The sequence below is a fragment of the Microtus ochrogaster genome, chromosome 24 (assembly GCF_000317375.1).
Source record: "Microtus ochrogaster isolate Prairie Vole_2 chromosome 24, MicOch1.0, whole genome shotgun sequence".
NCBI classification, from domain to species: Eukaryota; Metazoa; Chordata; class Mammalia; order Rodentia; family Cricetidae; genus Microtus; species Microtus ochrogaster.
In genome coordinates this window covers 3,972,867-3,989,269 of record NC_022024.1, presented here as the reverse complement: position 1 = coordinate 3,989,269, position 16,403 = coordinate 3,972,867, and the positions used below count along the sequence as shown (strand labels likewise).

Genomic DNA, 16,403 nt, shown 5'->3' with positions numbered 1-16,403 from the left:
CTAGAGAAATTGAAACTCCAGGTGGAATGCTGCTGTCTTGTAGACCAGGCTGGTCTAGAACTCACAGAGATCCACCTGCCTCTGCCTCCCGAGTGCTGGGATTAAAGGCGTGCACCACCACCGCCCGGCCGTGTGATTTCTTCTTAGGGTTTACATAATATTTATTTTAGCCAATTGAGTAACTTATGGGCATTTTGGTGTTTCCTCTTTTTATTATAATTTTAAAAATTTTAAATCTCATTTTACTTTGTGTATATGTGTTGCCATGGTATGTGCCAGTGTCAGAGGGCAACTTGTGGGATCAGTTCTCTCCTTCCTCCACTGGGTTCTGGGTGACTTAATTCGTCAGGCCCTGATTAAGTGCCTTTACCCGCTGAGCCACCTTATGGTCCTATTTTAATTGTCATGGGCCTGGGGAACTCATGTATGCTAAGCGAGTATTCTCTGCTTGTTATAAGTAATGGTAGCAACTGGGTGTGGTAGTCCACGCTGCAACCCCAGCATGCTAACACTAGGAAAGCTGAGGCAGAAAAGGCAAGTTCAAGACCAGTGTGGACCACATAACTAGATGCTAATATACTTGGAGGGAAAATACCATTGCGTCATATACATACAGCAAGTTCACACTCTCCAGGGGATAGTTAAACAAAGTCTGATACACAAACAAAGAGTTGCATGATCCACCGCAACCACAATAGAGATGTCAACAGTTCCTGGGCCAGGAGAGCTGTTTAGAGCACTTGTTGTTCTTCCAGAGGAACAGAGTTCAGTTCCTAGTAACCACGTTGGGCAGCTCTCAAAGGCCCGTATCTTCAGTTCCATAGGATCTAACACCTCCTCAGGTATCTACACACACGTGCAAGGACACACATATGTGAATACATAATAGATTACATATTTATAATAGTTCCTGCAGCTTGCCTTCTGGTCCAATCTCTCAATGTTGTCATACTGTTGCACTTCTTTTTTTTTTTTTTTTTTTTTTTTTGGTTTTTCGAGACAGGGTTTCTCTGTGGCTTTGGAGCCTGTCCTGGAACTAGCTCTGTAGACCAGGCTGGTCTCGAACTCACAGAGATCCACCTGCCCCTGCCTCCCGAGTGCTGGGATTAAAGGCGTGCGCCACTACCGCCTGGCACTGTTGCACTTCTTTATAGTTTTGGCAACCATGATTGAGTACAAACATGTCTCTCGTCAAATACTTCATCTCTGTCTTTCATACGCCTGCTTTGCTTACAGTGCTGGGGATGAACCCCAGGGCCTTGTGGATGCTAGGTGGCCACTGGACCTCTGAGCTATGTACGAGGCCCCTCTTTTGTGTTGAAAACAAATATATTATAAAGCTTAATATATATGGTAGGAGCGGTGAAGATGCATTATTATCATACATATTTTTTTCTGGAATACAGAAGACCCTGTCTCAAAAACAAAAACAAACAAAAAGCCATATCCCTATATCCCTTCCCTTCCTGGTACAACAGGAGAAAGTTTTTTTTTTTGTTTTTTTTTAAGTAGAAACTTTTGGTGTGTGTGTGTGTGTGTGTGTGTGTGTGTGTGTGTTGCTAGGGACTGAGCCAACAAACCTGCACATGCTAAGGACACACTACAGCTCTGAGCTACAGCCCCGTCTTAGGAAAGAGAAATGGACGCTCTATTTTTAGACCTTCTCCTGAGTGTGCTCTTCAGTTGCTTTCAGCTCCAAATATTCTTCATACCAGAGCGGCATATTTTAGAGCGACATATTTTAGAGCGGTGTATTTTGGAACGAGTACTTCATCCCTCTGAGAGGCAGGTTGGAAATAGCAAGCCCGCCCAACCTCGTCAGCCTCCGTCTGTGGTTTGCCCCACGTATCAAACAAAACTGAGGAGGTCTGCTTTTGACACCACCAATCAGCTAGCGCTTAGCAAGGGTCAAAAACCTGGAGTCGTGTTTCCCGGTGCTGAGCCAGAGCTGCTCGGGCCAGAGCCGCACTCTGCCCCACAGGCTGCCATGATAAACGGGAAGTTGCCCAAGCTGCCCACACAGCTTGTTTGTCTGCTCCTGTCCAGGGCTCTTACGACATTGTCCCCAGTCACCAAATCGTAACATGTTCTGCATGTCACGTCCTGACTCTTTCCAAATCCTGGCAGAGAGGGCCTCACTTCCTCAGTGTGCTTTCAAGAACTTGGCTTTCAACACGTGTTGTCAACTCTTCTACAGCAATTTACTCTTTTTCATCAGGGTACTGGGAGTGAGTGCAGTTGAGGACTGAGGGGCCTGTGCAAGGAGGTGGTACTGACTTTTAATTCCAGTACTGGGGGGGCAGAGGCTGGGAGCACTGTGAATTTGATGCTTATTTGGTCTACGTGGCGAGGTCCAGGCGAGCCTGATAAAGTCTTATACATTCCAGACTAGCTTCCAACCCGTCATCCTCCTGCCTCAGCTTCTTTACTGCTGGAATTACAGACAGAAGTTACCAAGTCTGGCTTTTCAATAATTTTCCTTTTTTCCTCTTCTTTCTTCTGTATTTTCTTCTCCTCTTCCTGTTTTGCGCAGGCATTTGAATCCAGACCCTTCCGAATGGTAAACACACTCTATCTTGGCGCTACACTCAAACCCCACACCACTTTATTTATGATTCTTCCCAGTTTTTCATTTCACGTGCTCATAGTTTGCGCTTGTGTCTTTGCAAGTGACCTCTCTCCTCGCATCTGGCTCTCTCATTTCAGACAGAAAAGGTACCACCTACTCGGAAGGCTTCCCAGACCCAATCTTATCATGTTCTTCTGATCTTTATTTTATATTTTGATAGAGTCTTAAAGGGCTTATTGATTGGCTAATGACAGACCATCAGCCATTATGATATAATTTCCCCAGTTAAATTACAAGGTTTTCAAAGGCAGGTACCAATTTGACACTTCTTTTATGTCTTGCCCAGTTCCCCATGTTCTTGGCTCTAGTGAGGTGTCAGCATTTGAAGCAGTGAAAGAGAAGCCCGGGTCACACAGGCACCCATGGCAGTCAGCGGAGCTTCCCTGGAGGCCTCCCTCCTCTAGCCGGGCTCCTGTGCTTGGATGTGGATGGTTCATTTCGCTCACAGTAAGCAGTTCCTGAGCAGCCTTCCCCGAACCTGTAGCCCCTTGGGCTTTTTTTTGGGGGGGGGGCTTTTATTGTATTCCAGACACTGTTCTGGAAGCTTGATCTGTAGGGTTTGCTGACACCTCATAAACTGCAGTGACCCTGACTAAAGGGCAGGGTGAACATCCAGGAATGAGGAAGCTGTCTCCACACCGAAGGTCACCTCTGAACCACGGTACACATTGCTTGTAAAAATCAGAGGGGGCTGAGAGCATTTTCTCTCTTGAATGCTTGTCTATGATGAAACGGTTGTGCTCCCCTGAAACTGTTGCCCTAATATAGACTCTGAGGATGGTGATGTCTGTCTGAGGACCCCATGTGTTTCCCAGCTGGAGCTGCCTGGAAGAGTCCCACTATGGGAGTAAGTCATGACTTTGACAAGTATCCTGGGACAAAAGAAAACTCAGAATCACCCTACCTGGCCAGAATAAGGGTTGGGGAGCTAACAGCCCTTAGCAGGTGCATGTGGACAAAGAGAGACAAACTTACAGTAGAAGGACGAGTCAAAATAAGTATAGGAAAGCCCAGCTAACAGAGCACACAACTGTAATCCTAAATTGAGAGGGCTTAGGCAGGAGAATCACAAATTCAGAGCCAGCCTGGACTACATAGGGGACCCTTACATGAATAAACAAACCTATAGGCATCAGGAAGTTCAGTGCCAGGGTTATTTGAATGAAATTTTTTTTCTTTCTCAAACCTTAAACACATACAAAAAGAACATTTATCTGTGCGTCTGTGTATGTATGCACATGTGCGTGACACAACGCTCATGTGGAGATCGGAGGGGAGTGAGCTCAGGTCCTCAAGCTTGGCTATAAGCAGCTTTACCTACTGCGCCATCTCCCTGGCCCTTCACGTGGTCTGATAGCAAATACCCTTCCATAGCCGTGCAGTGTCTCTCACGGCATCCATAAGTCAGCACCCAGTAAATTGTTTGTGGGCGGCAGAAACCTGGATTTTTCTTTGAGGTTGGCTCATGCTTCCCCTCCAGCGACTGTGTCCCACAAGCAATGTGCTCTGTGGTTCGGAGGCAACCTTGGGCGTGGAGACAGCTTCGCCATTCCTGGATGTTCACCCTGCCCTTTAGTCAGGGGCACTGGAGTTTATAAGGTGTCAGTAAACCCTACAGATCAAGCTTCCAGAACAGTGTCTGGAATACAATAAAAGCCCAAGAAAGGTTCAGTGAACTTGCCTCATCCAAGGGGCCTTCCTTAGGGAGCTGCATCTTTACACATACCCCTTTCCTACAGGATGTCTTGAACATGAATGTAAACAGAGGTGTCTCTGTCCTGCCCTGTCCTGTAGCCACTTCTAAATAAACACTCAGAGGCTTGATAGTAATTAAAGATTGTTTAGCCTATAGTTTGGGCTTACTACTAATTAGCTCGTACATTTAAATGAATCCATTTCTATTAATCTATGTATTGCCATGTGGCCGTGGCTGTTGCTAGTCTGCTGTCATCTTGTTTCTTGGGTGTCTGACTTACATCTCTCTCTCCTCCGTCCTTTCTCCTTGTATTCAGTTTGGCTTTCCCGTCTGACTATATTCCGCCTTGTTATAGGCCAAAGAAGTTTTTACTATCTGCCAATGACAGCAACATATATTCATGGTGTACAGAAGAGTTATCCCACAGCTCCTGAATAAACTGGCACTGGCTTGGAGAGAGTGCCAGGATGATAGAGTGGTTGCCTGGAAACGCGGCGTGTCAGTGGTTTGATCCCCACTACCACATAGGTGGAGCATGGTGGCTCACACCTGCAAGCGCAGAACTTGGGAGGTGGAGACAGCGGGATCAGAAGTTCAGGGTCACCAGGTAGAGTGGTGCACACCTTTAATCTCGTCACTCGGGAGGCTGAAACAGGTGGATCTCTGAATTTGAGGCCAACCTGGTCTACAGAGCGTGTTTTAGGACAGCCAGAGCTACAAGAGAAACCCTGTCTTGAAAAACAAAACAAAACAAACAAACAAACTACAACAACAACAACAAAAAAAACCCAATGTACATTACTAGACAAAGTATTTATCAAAGTTTTTTTACCTACTAAAATCTCCAATTATTTGGCGAACAACCCTTGGGATTTTTAATTTCAAATGACTTTTAGGAATCCTGTATATTTGCATGGTAATCTAAATAATAAAATAATCTAAATAATAAAATTATTTAAATAATAAATAGTAAAACAGTACCTTTTTGCTTTCCTCTCATTTGAGAAAAGCCAGAATCCTGTTTTATTCTCCATGTGTACACTCATTTTCCCCCATGGCTTTTTTTCCTCTTTTCAACTGTGACCTAGCATAGGTAATTGTAAATGGAAATTACCAATGAATATCTTAGACCTCAGTTGGTATTGGATTTTTCAAATTTATTAAGCTATAACTTATGTGAAAGTTGTGTGTGTTTATTAGTGTGCACATGTGTGTGTGCAGGTGTTATATAAGTGCAATGTACATGTGTGGTCAGGTGTATGTGTTCTTGGAGGCCAGAGGTCAATATCAGGTATACATCACATTCACCTTACTATTATGATTATTATTTTCATTATTAGATACATGATAATGTTCTTGTACACTGTAAAGATTTGTCATTCATATTGGTTTAATAAAATGCTGATTGGCCAGTAGCCAGACAGGAAGTATAGGTGGGGAACAGACCAGGAGAATTCTGGGAAGAGGAAGGGCTCAATCTGCAGTCACCAACCAGACACAGGAAAAGTAAGATGAGAATTCCTCACTGAAAAAAGGTCCCAAGTGACATGGCTAAACATAGATAAGAATTATAGGTTAATTTAAGTTATAAGAGCTAGTTAATAATAACCCTGAGCTAATAGACCAACCAGTTTATAATTAATATAAACCTCTGTGTGTTTCTTTGGGACTGAACAACTGCAGGACTGGATGAGGCAGAAATTCCCATCTACAATTATTATTTTGAGACAGGGTTTTACAATGTAGCTCTGACTGTCCTGTAACTCTGTAGGCCAGGATATCCTCAAACTCAGAAATCTACCTGCCTCTGTGTCCTGAGTATAGGGATTAAACGTGTGCACCACCATGACAAACAAGTATACCTTATTTGGGGGGACTGATATCTCACTAAACCTGGAGCTCACTGATGTGGCTAGACTAGCTGGTGAGCCCCCAGCAGCCTCCTGTCTCAGCCTTCCAATCCTGGGGTTCCAGATGTTGTCTGCTGCACTTGGCTCTCCGTGTAGATACTCAGGATCTGAACTTGGAGCATGCTTTACCCACTGAGTCATCTCCTCAGCCTCAAAGGCCTTTAAAGCCCCCTATGACGTTGGTGTGCACCTGTTTGTCTGTCTGTGCACCACTGTATGACACTGGTGTGTGCCTGTTTGTTTGTCTGTGAATTCATAGGTACAGTGCCCAAGGAAGCCAGAAAAAGGTGCCCAGTCCCCTGAAGTTAGAGTTACAGGCAGTTGTGAGCTTTTCACTGTGGGTGCTGGGAACCAAACCCAGGTCCTCTGCAAGAGCAGCAAGTATTCCTGACTTGAAGTGAGCCATCTCTCCTATTCCCTTAAATTTATCTCTATTCTGGAATAATTTTGTTCTTTTTCTGTTTATATTTCCTTGGGAAAATGAAGTATTAGACACAGAAGTGCTGATTTCTCCCTTTGTTCATACAGTGTACAAAACAAGATTACATCTGAATTGTATCCTTCTAGACCTTATCAAAGCTGTTCTCAATAGTTTCAGTCATTTTTTTCCAAACAATTGTGGGAATCTTCTTGATTTCTATGACCTAAGTTTGAGACCTGTGGTAATTTGAATAGAAATGGCCCCAATAGGCTCATAGATTTGAAAGTTTGGTCATTAGGGAGTGGCACTATTTGACTGGGATTAGGACGTGTGGCCTTCTCAGAGTGGGTGTGGCCTTGTTGAAGGAAGTGAGTCACTGGGGTGGACTTTGAAGTTTCAAATGCTCAAGCCAGGCCCAGTGTCTCTCTCTTCCTGCTGCCCTCCAGTGCAGATGTAGAGCCCTCAATCACCTCTCTAGTAACATGTCTTTCTGTGTGCAGCCTTGTCCAGCCAGGACGAAAATGGATTAAACCTCTGAAACTGTAAACCAGCCCCAGTTAGATGTTTTCCTTCACAGCATTTGCCATAGTCACGGTGTCTCTTCACAGCAATAGAACATCGACTAAGACAAGACACTTTACTCTTTTTTTTCATTGAATAAATCTGTTTATTGACAATTTCATATGTGTATACAATGCATTTTGAGGACTCTAGCTCCTGCCCTCTTTCATCTCTTTCCTACCTCTCAATCCGTTTCTCTCTACACGTTTCTTTCCCATATCTGTTTAGTGGAACCCTCCACTGAAGCCTAGCATGCTCGCTAAGTGGGAACACAACCGAAGACAATGGCTGTCCCTTCTCTAGAATCCATCAGCATCCAGTAGTTTAGCAGGGAGGGCTAGGGACACAGGAACCCTCCTTCACCCATGACTAACCATATGTGACTAAGTGCTCAGTCCTGTTTTGCTTCTTTTTAAAAATTTATATCATATTTTGTTTGTGTATGGGTGTTTTGCCTGCATACATGTTTGTATTAATTTTTGTTACTCTGACAAAATACCAAGGCATCTTATAAAAGAAAGTGCTTGACTGGGTTTATGGTTTCAGAGGATGAGAGTCCACGATGAGGGAACACAGCTTTGGTGGTAGGAACAGCAGAAGCGCTTGTCTCTTTAGCCATAATCAAGAGGCAGACGGGGAGAGAGAGGGAGGGAGAGAAAGAGAGATAGAGATAGAGAGAGAGAGAAAGAAAGATCACTTGGAATGGTGTAAGTCCTTGGAAACCTCAAATCCGATCCCCAGTGACACATCTCTGACAAAGCCACACCTCTAATCTCTCACAAACAGCTCCACCAAATGGGCACCAAGTATTCAAGCACACAAGCCCCCGAGGGGCAATTTCATTCAAACACCACAATGCCTGTGTAATACATGCACATCTCATGCTCGAAGGAACCAGAAGAAGCAGTCAGACCCCCTGGAACTTGAGTTATAGATGACTGTGAGCTGCCATATGGATGTTTGGTATTGACCCAGGGTCTATGGAAGAGCCGCAAGTGCTTTAACTATTGAGCTGTTCCTCCAGTCCCCTATTTGTTTCTTTATCTTTTAAGGGCAACAAGTAACAAGGATCAAGGATGAGTCACTCTCCATCCAGGGCTGTGAATCTGAGAGGGAAAGCAACTGATTAAGCAGTCGGTAGCTGTTGTCCCTGGGCTAAGCCTTATGGTTGTGATAGGAAATGCAGATGCTGTGGTAGGTTATACTAGGATAGGTGTCAGACTGTGGGCATCATTTTGGAAACATTTTGGTTTGGTTCAGTAGGTCCAACGTCTGTCGGATTGACATTGGAAAGCCTTTTTTTTCTTCTCTGTTTTGTGCTCTGCACCTAGGTAGCCTCAGGCTCATGGGTAGCACATGATTTCCCTAGGTTCTGATACTGCACAAATATGGAACTGTTGTATCCACAGGCTAACATTAATGAGCTGTCGTGTATCAGGTGCAACACCCTTCATGCCTTACTTGGTTTCATCTCTGGAAGAATGCTGCCACATGGGTGTTATTATTTCTCTACTTTCTAGCTATGGAATGAGGCTGTAATGAAGTTTGATGGCTTACTCTGGTCACACCACCTCGACACCCGAGCCTACATACTTAGCCACCAAACACTCTGCCTGTCAGTTATATTGCTTCTCTTTGTCTTTGTCATGAACAAAATGGAAGTTACCAGAGTGACAGCCACAATCCCAGGAACTGATCAAACTGGAGAGGCACGGATGGAACCAGGAAGGCTACCATGTATGTTTTCCTTCTGGTCTTGAAGTAATCAACTTCCATTAAAAAAAGATTTATTTTTATATGTAGCTCTCTGTGCATGTATATGTGGTGGAGATATGTGCACTTGAAGGCCAGAAGAGTCCCATGCCCTGGAGCTGCAATTACTGGCAGCTGTGAGCTTCCTGATGCAGGTGTTGGGAACTGGACGCAGGTATTGTGCAAAAACAGTACATTTTCTTAACCAAAACTTTCTTTTTAGGTTTGAGTGTACTAGAAATTGTTGTTGTGTTGTTTTTTGAGACAGGACTCACGCCATAGTCCTCATGAGCCTGAAACAAAGCTTGCCTCAAACTGTGCGACCTTCCTGCCTCTCCCTTGGTGAGCTGCTGTAGGATGGGTGTGTCACCACCACACCCAGCTCTCTCCTAGAATTATAAAAAAAAAAAGATTTTAAATTATTTGTATTTATGTATGGGTGTGTGTTTGTGTGTGTGTGTGTGTATATATATATTTATCGGGGGGAACAGGGGTTACCTGTGGAGATCAGAGGCATCAGATCCCCAGAGCTGGACTTACAGTCACAAGTGACTTGACGTAGGTGCTGGGTTTAGAAACTGTGTCCTTCGCAAGATCAGCAAGTGTTCTTCTCTGCTGAAGGAACCTCCCCCACCCAAAACCCCTCTCTGAGAATTTTTAAGAGAAATTTTAGCACACTATTTTTTCCTTATTTATTTTGAGATGGGGCTCTTATTGCATTGGTCAATCCACAGGACTTTAAATTCCTGGGCTTAAGCAACCTTCCTGCCTTAAGGCCTTTTGAGCGGCTGGGACTATGGGCGTGGGCTACAATGCCAAGCTAAGAAAACACATTGTCTCACATAACAAGTCTTAAGAAGGGCAGCTTCAAAGCTGGTTAATTCAAAGACCCAAGGAGTCTCTTTAATCATTCAGCTTTGCCAAGTTCAGGGTGTCACTTGTGTCCAGAATTTGGCTCCAGAATTCCCAGATGCCACATTTTAGCCTGCAAAGTCTAGAGGGATGTCTTTTGCCAAGGTGATGAAATGTTTCAAAAAGTAACCCAGCATGAGTTCTTTTCCGAGTTAGTGTCTTAATAGTTGGCTTGTGAGATCAGCCCACACTGAAAACCGTCTGTGGTAGAGGAAGGTGTTATAGTTAGGGCTTCTGTTGCAGCAATAAAACACCATGACCAAAAAGCAAGCTGGGGAGGAAAGGATTTGTTTGGTTTACATTTCCAAATCACTATTCATCACCAGGGGAAGTCAGGACAGGAACTCAAGCAGGCCAAGGACCTGGAGGCAGGAGCTGATGCAGAGGCCATGGAGGGGTGCTGCTTCCCCTGACTTGCTCAGCCTGTTTATAGAGCCCAGGACCACCAGCCCAGGAATGGTACCACCTACTATGGGTTGGGCCCTTCCCCCATCAATCACTAGTTAAGAAAATGCCTCACAGCTGGCCTCATGGAGGCATTTCCTCAACCAAGGTTCCTTCCTCTCTGATGACTCTAGCCAGTGTCAAGCTGACACACAAACTCAGCCAGTACCCAAGGCAACCACAACAGCGGCTGAACATTAACCCCTGAGCTGCCATTGAACCTTTTATCCAGGTTTGATTCTTGGGCTGAAATGTTTAGTCATCAAAAAAGAAATGGGCAAAGGATGCTAAGCCTGCATCAGGACCTAATTTTTAGGGTACAAAAGACTCCTATTTGCTCGGCCCCATTCTGTGTCAAGGGCTCTATGAAACTTCTCTCGCTTAATCCTTATAGTAAGCCAAGGAGAATAAGATGGGAACGTTGTTATTTCCATCTTACTGAGGACAAACCTGTTTCAGAGTAGTTACTTAAAATATTAAAAGTCATACAAAAATCTAGTATGGTAGTACACCTTTAGTCCAGGGCTCAGGAGGCAGAAGCAGATGGATCTCTCCGAATTTGAGGCCAGTCTGATCCAGATAGTGATAGTCTCAACGGAGGAAAAGTCACAAAAGAATAAGCAACAGGGACTGGAGAGTTGGCGTAGAAATTAAGAGCTTGGCTGTAGAGGATGTGGGTTCAAATCCCAGCCCCTACACATTGGCTCACAGTTGTCTGTAACTATTCTGGGGTCTCTGACGCCCTTTCCTGGACTCCTTTGGTACTTGGCATCCGTGTAATTCATAGACATACATGCAGTTAAACACATAACACATAAAATAAAAAATAAAATGAAGCAAAAGGAGTAAGCAAGACTGTTGTCATTCCAACACACACGGTCTGCATGTCCCCCCAAGGTCATGCCTTTTCCAGATCACACAGGCCCTGGTAGAACAGTCTTCTGTCGGTGTGACCTTTAGGCTAAATCTGTGATAAGTTATCTTATGCCTTAGCACACAGTAAGACTGTCACCTGCAATTACAGGAACAAACGTGATTATATCGTGCATGCTGTTTCATGGCCTGCCTTACAATAAGTTGGCTGATTTCAGGAGAGCAAAAAATATGGACTTCCTTGTTCTTTTCATTAGGGTTTTCATGTTATTTAACTCTTTTCTCCGCTTAGTAACTAAATAAGTACTTTATGAAGAAGTCAAATATTATCAACCTTTTGCTTAAAATCTGGTAAAAATACAAAACCATTATAGAATAGTGACTTCTCTGTGTTATGTTTTTACGTTTTCCTCTTTCACGGCTGGGGGTTGAACCCTTGCACATGCTAGGAAAGCCCTCCACCATGAACCACGCCTCTGCTGCTGGCCTGCTCTTACTCTTTTGACAAGAGTTCCTCATACTCACCCCCTCTACTTACACAGTCAGAAAACACTGATGTCCTGTTTTTATTTGTATTTGCCGACCATACTCCTGCCACAGGGCCTTCACATATACACATGGACAGGACTAGCTCCCTAGCTTCCTATAGCTTTATAGGCTATGGCTGGTAGGACAAAGCTACTTTGTATACATTTACTAACTTTCAGCATCTGTGTGTGTGTGTGTGTGTCCCGTTAACATGGGAAGAACATGTTCGAAGGCATTTAGTGAAAATCTAAACTCATAGGTTCCTATATAAGTGGGAAACCAATGGTGATCCAGTCCACTTACAAATTCAGTTCTGCGTTTGATAATAAGTCCTTTTGCTGGGCAGTGGTGGCACATGCCTTTAATCCCAATACTCACGAGGCAAGCCTGGTCTACAAAGTGAGTTCCAGGACAGCCAGGGATACACAGAGAAACCCTGTCCTGAAAAACCACACACACATACACAATGCTGCTATGTGGAAAATATAGAAATATGATAATCATTCACCTTTTGCTTTTTATTGCTTGAAATCAGTGACTTACTTTGTTAATAATCACGCTATTTATTTTTTTAAAATCCTCAGGGCTGGGGAATAAAACCTTAGAGCCCCATTTATGAAGATGTTCTACCTCTGGACTACACCTTACCCAAGTCATGACTTTTTTTTTTATTACAAGTGATTCTTACGAGGACAGTGAGACAGCTAAGCCCCTAAAGGGTACTTGTGGGACAATGCCATTCATTTGAGCTCAACCGCCAGGACCCAGATAAAGCTGGAAGGACAGAGCTGATGTCACACAGCCACCCTCTGATTTCTACAGGCACGCCACGGAGTGCCAGCACACACAAACACTAATCATTTTTTAAAATTAAAAAATAATAACCCTGCCGGGAGATGGTGACACACACCTTTAATCCCAGCTCTTAGGAAGCAGAGGCAGGTGGATCTCTAAGTTTGAGGTCAGCCTGGTCTACAGAGTGAGTTCCAGGACAGCCAGGGCTACAAAGAGAAATCCTGTCTTGAAAAAACAAACAAAACAAAACAAGAACAAACCAATCCCAATTGATTTTGATGGAATGCTGGCATCTACAAAACTTAATTCAGTCATGTCTCCTTAAAAACAACATGAAAAATCTTTTCTGTTTTGGTTTTTCTATATACTCTAGGTGACACAGAACTTGATATGCAGACCAGGCTAGTCTAAAAACTCAGAGATTTGCCTGCCTCTGCCTCTTGAATGCTGGCATTATAAGTATGCATCAGTGTCAACAGGCTAGGCTCAATATATATATATATATACATATATATATGTATATATATATTTTTTTTTGGTGTGGTGGATTATAAAGTACTTTAGGCAGATTTTCCCTCAAAACAGTCATAGATGGAGTAATTTGTTCTGGGTGAGGGACTCCACCCTTTTTGGATATAGATAAAGAAGTTCTCTAAATTATTTAACGCACCCATTACTCAGACTGGAATATTTAATGAAGACACTGTTGACGTGATATGATGATATTTGAATGATATAACAGTAAGAGCCTAACAAGACAACTCTTACATTGAGCAATTGTCCTCTTCTCTTACATTTGGCTATGAGAAAAATATGGGAGGAGCCAGCTTATACCATGAAGTTAGACTAGGTTTGCCAGTCACCTAGTTGCTCTGTGGCTAGGAAGAAGTCTTTCATGGAAAGTTTGTAAGGCAGGTTGTGACTCTGAGGTCTGTTTGGGGTTGAGTCCCCTGGAGTGAGACTCTTTCGCAAACTAGATCAGTGAGTAAGCCCAGAGGAAGGCAGATTACGTCTCCTTTCTGCCCCAGGGTCGAAGGGACGACGCAGGAACCATTTCTTTTCCTTCTCTTAACCTTAAAACTTCAAAACCTCTTTCCCTTCACGGTCTCTGCAAGGAAATTCATAGGATTTAAGTCACCCCCGTCACACTAAGGTGAAAACGACCCTCAGATGACCCGAAGCAAAGAAAATGTCGCGTTTTAAAAGTTTAGCTGATTGCAAGGACTTTTTTTCAAAGGGAAACGGAGTGTGGGTGAAGAGAGGTCTACTTGTCACCACAATTTAACTCGTCCTTTGTTGGTGGCCGTGTAAGGGCCGCCTGTGGAAGGCGACGTTTACAAAGTACACTTAACTAGAAGTATTGGATTGTCCTGTGATTATGGACTTCGTCTGTTCTCTAAAATCCGAACTTTAGCCATTCACATTTGGGAAGCGCTTTCGCCACGGGGAGGCGGGAAAGAGGAGAGACCGAAGTTCAACCAGAGAGGATGTTTTATTTCGAATAAGCACAACCCAGTTGCTCTTTCCCCACCCACCTCGGCTAACTTGTAACGGTCAGGGAGGGGCTAGCCGAACGTCCGTAGGTCTCCGGTCTCGACCAAGCATGAGCCCGATGAAGAGAGTGGCAAAAGTTCTCCGCTATATTCCCGCCCTCTCCAAAAGTTCCAGTCGCGGGGACAGGAGGGTCACTGAGGAATTTGCAATTTCAGGGAGGTAGCAGCGGTGGCACTCGAACCCTACAACCTCCACGCCGAGAGCTGCTGCTAGGCCGGAGGGGCGTGGTTAGGGAAACGGGGGCGGGGCCCCACCTGCGCGCGCGGAGCTGGGTTGGGCTGCGCAGCAGCCGCGGCCAGTGAGGGCGGGACCTGGGCGGGGCTTTGGCTGTCCAGGGGCGGGGCCCGTGGTGGGCTTGGTGGGGTCTTGGCTGCCCGTGGCGGGGGGGGGTTTTGATTGGGCGGGGCCTGGTCTGGGGTGGAGCCTTGGCTGCCCGGGGGCGGGGCACGGAGGGGGCGGGGTCATGGCTCACCCGAGCCGGGAGGCGCCGAGAGAGGGCGGAGGAGCCCGCGGGAGGGGATCTGACGGCGTCTTGAGCGGCGGCCGCAGCTGCAGCAGGACGGCCGGCCGGCGGCTCGGGGCCGCGCGCCGGGAACCTCGCGGGGCGGGCGGGCGCCGCACCTCGGCCTGGCCGCCTGTGCCCCGGGGAGGCCCCTGCGCGCGTCGGGACCAGCAGCATGAGCAGCGGCTACAGCAGCCTCGAGGAGGACGCGGAGGACTTTTTCTTCACCGCCAGGACCTCCTTCTTCAGGAGAGCGCCTCCGGGCAAGTCCCGTTCGGGTCAGCCGGTGAGTGGCTTGCGCGGGGTCCCGGCTCCACGTGTCTAACCCTCCCCCCTCCAGCCCCCGCGCTGGTCGATGCTCGCCTGCGGGCTTGCGGGGTGCAGAGGGTGACCTCTGCCCTTTCGGATCCTGAAAAGTGCTGGAAGCCTGTACAGTGGGCGTGGGGCGCCCGCGGCGAGGGAAGGAGGTGGAAGGGCTAGGAGCCAGATGGCCTGGGCCGCTCTGCTGGGGGACGCGGGCTGCGGGATGGCTTCTTCGGCAACCCTCAGGGGCAATGGCCGGGTCCCCGCGCCGTCCTGGCTACAGTCCGCCCGATTGGCCATGAGTGGCTTGAGGGCACGCATTGGCCCGGGGTCACCGAGCAGCCCCCGCTATGGGCAAGCTGTGGGGCAAGGGGACCGGGCGATCGTCGGGGCTCGCTAAAGTCAAGATCGCGTTTCCCGTCAGGTCCAGTTTGCGGGTGCTGCGGACGTCCTAGGTAGATTTAGCTCCAGAGGGTTGAGCTTTACGCCGGTTTCTTCCTTTTTTGGAGGAAGGGTGCCGTGGGAAGCGTGGCTTGGGAAAAGACAGTACGGGAACTTGTGCCAGTTTCGCAGATCGTCACAGTGATTATTTTCGGGGCACTTTGACCCGACTTGTAAGGTCGGCGCTTGAACCCGTGGCCTTCTGGCCCTGGAAGCCGCACCAAGGAGCCTGGCTAGTCCGGCCATGCTCTCTCATCAGATTTAGAGACTGCAACGGAACAAACTTGTTGCTCCTAAAACACAACAGGCTCGCACCGGAGGTTTCTATTAGAGCTCTGGAAATGAAAAACAAGAAAGACCAATCGTTGAGGGGCCCAGTCATGGTGGGGTTTTTGGTGGAGAGGAACTGCCCAGGTTGTCCTTGCCAACCCTTTTAAGTTTAATAGAGTAATTTTTGAAGTAAAATTTGAAGTAAAATTTTAAGATTTGGAAGTTCTAGTCTTTTTAGTGTATTAAGTTTCCAAGCTAAAGGGCCGAAGGAGAAGGAGGGCGGGGAAGGGGGGGGAGTGAAGTCAAGTAAGTGCCCATATGCCTACCAACAGCTTATCCCCTAGGGACTGGAGTGGGGGCCACAGGGCTTTAGCCTCAGATTTAAGGTCGCTCCGTTTACTCGGGCTATCTTTTATTTCCAGCAGAATGTGCTAATGGCATGAATTTGGAAGTCTAAGGCACCCCCTGCCTGGCCTACCCCTGTGGGTCGGAGAGAGAAATGCTTTTCTTCCTGCCTTCTCCGCCTTGTTTTCCTCTTCGTGGTTGGTCTTTATTTCCCTTACCTCTCTGCATTTTCTCCTCCACTAAAGAGCTTGTGTACTAGTTTGAAGTGTGTTCCTGAGGTGACTAGCAATTTCCAGAAAACTAGAGGGTTCTTGAATTTTACAGGTGTGAGATTCTCCTCCCCAAGGGCCAGCTGGAATGTTGTGGTTGGAGTTAAGTTTGAGAATCCTAACCTGCTCTTAAAAAAGTTGGAGCAGTGGACCTGGGGATGTAGATCAGGTGGTAGAGAGCTTGCCTGGTGCTCACTG

General features: G+C 46.2%; 1 protein-coding gene across 1 annotated transcript in view; it reads left to right on the top strand.

Annotated features, from left to right (window-relative positions):
• The first annotated feature begins 14,577 nt into the window (after nucleotides 1-14,577).
• The window catches only part of Rassf3 (Ras association domain family member 3), a 61,430-nt gene continuing 59,604 nt past the window's right edge, over nucleotides 14,578-16,403 (top strand). Inside the window, exon 1 of the mRNA XM_026784624.1 lies at nucleotides 14,578-14,863. Within this exon, the coding sequence (XP_026640425.1) occupies nucleotides 14,753-14,863 (111 nt within the window). The 5' untranslated portion in view covers nucleotides 14,578-14,752. The remainder of the gene's footprint in view (nucleotides 14,864-16,403) is intronic.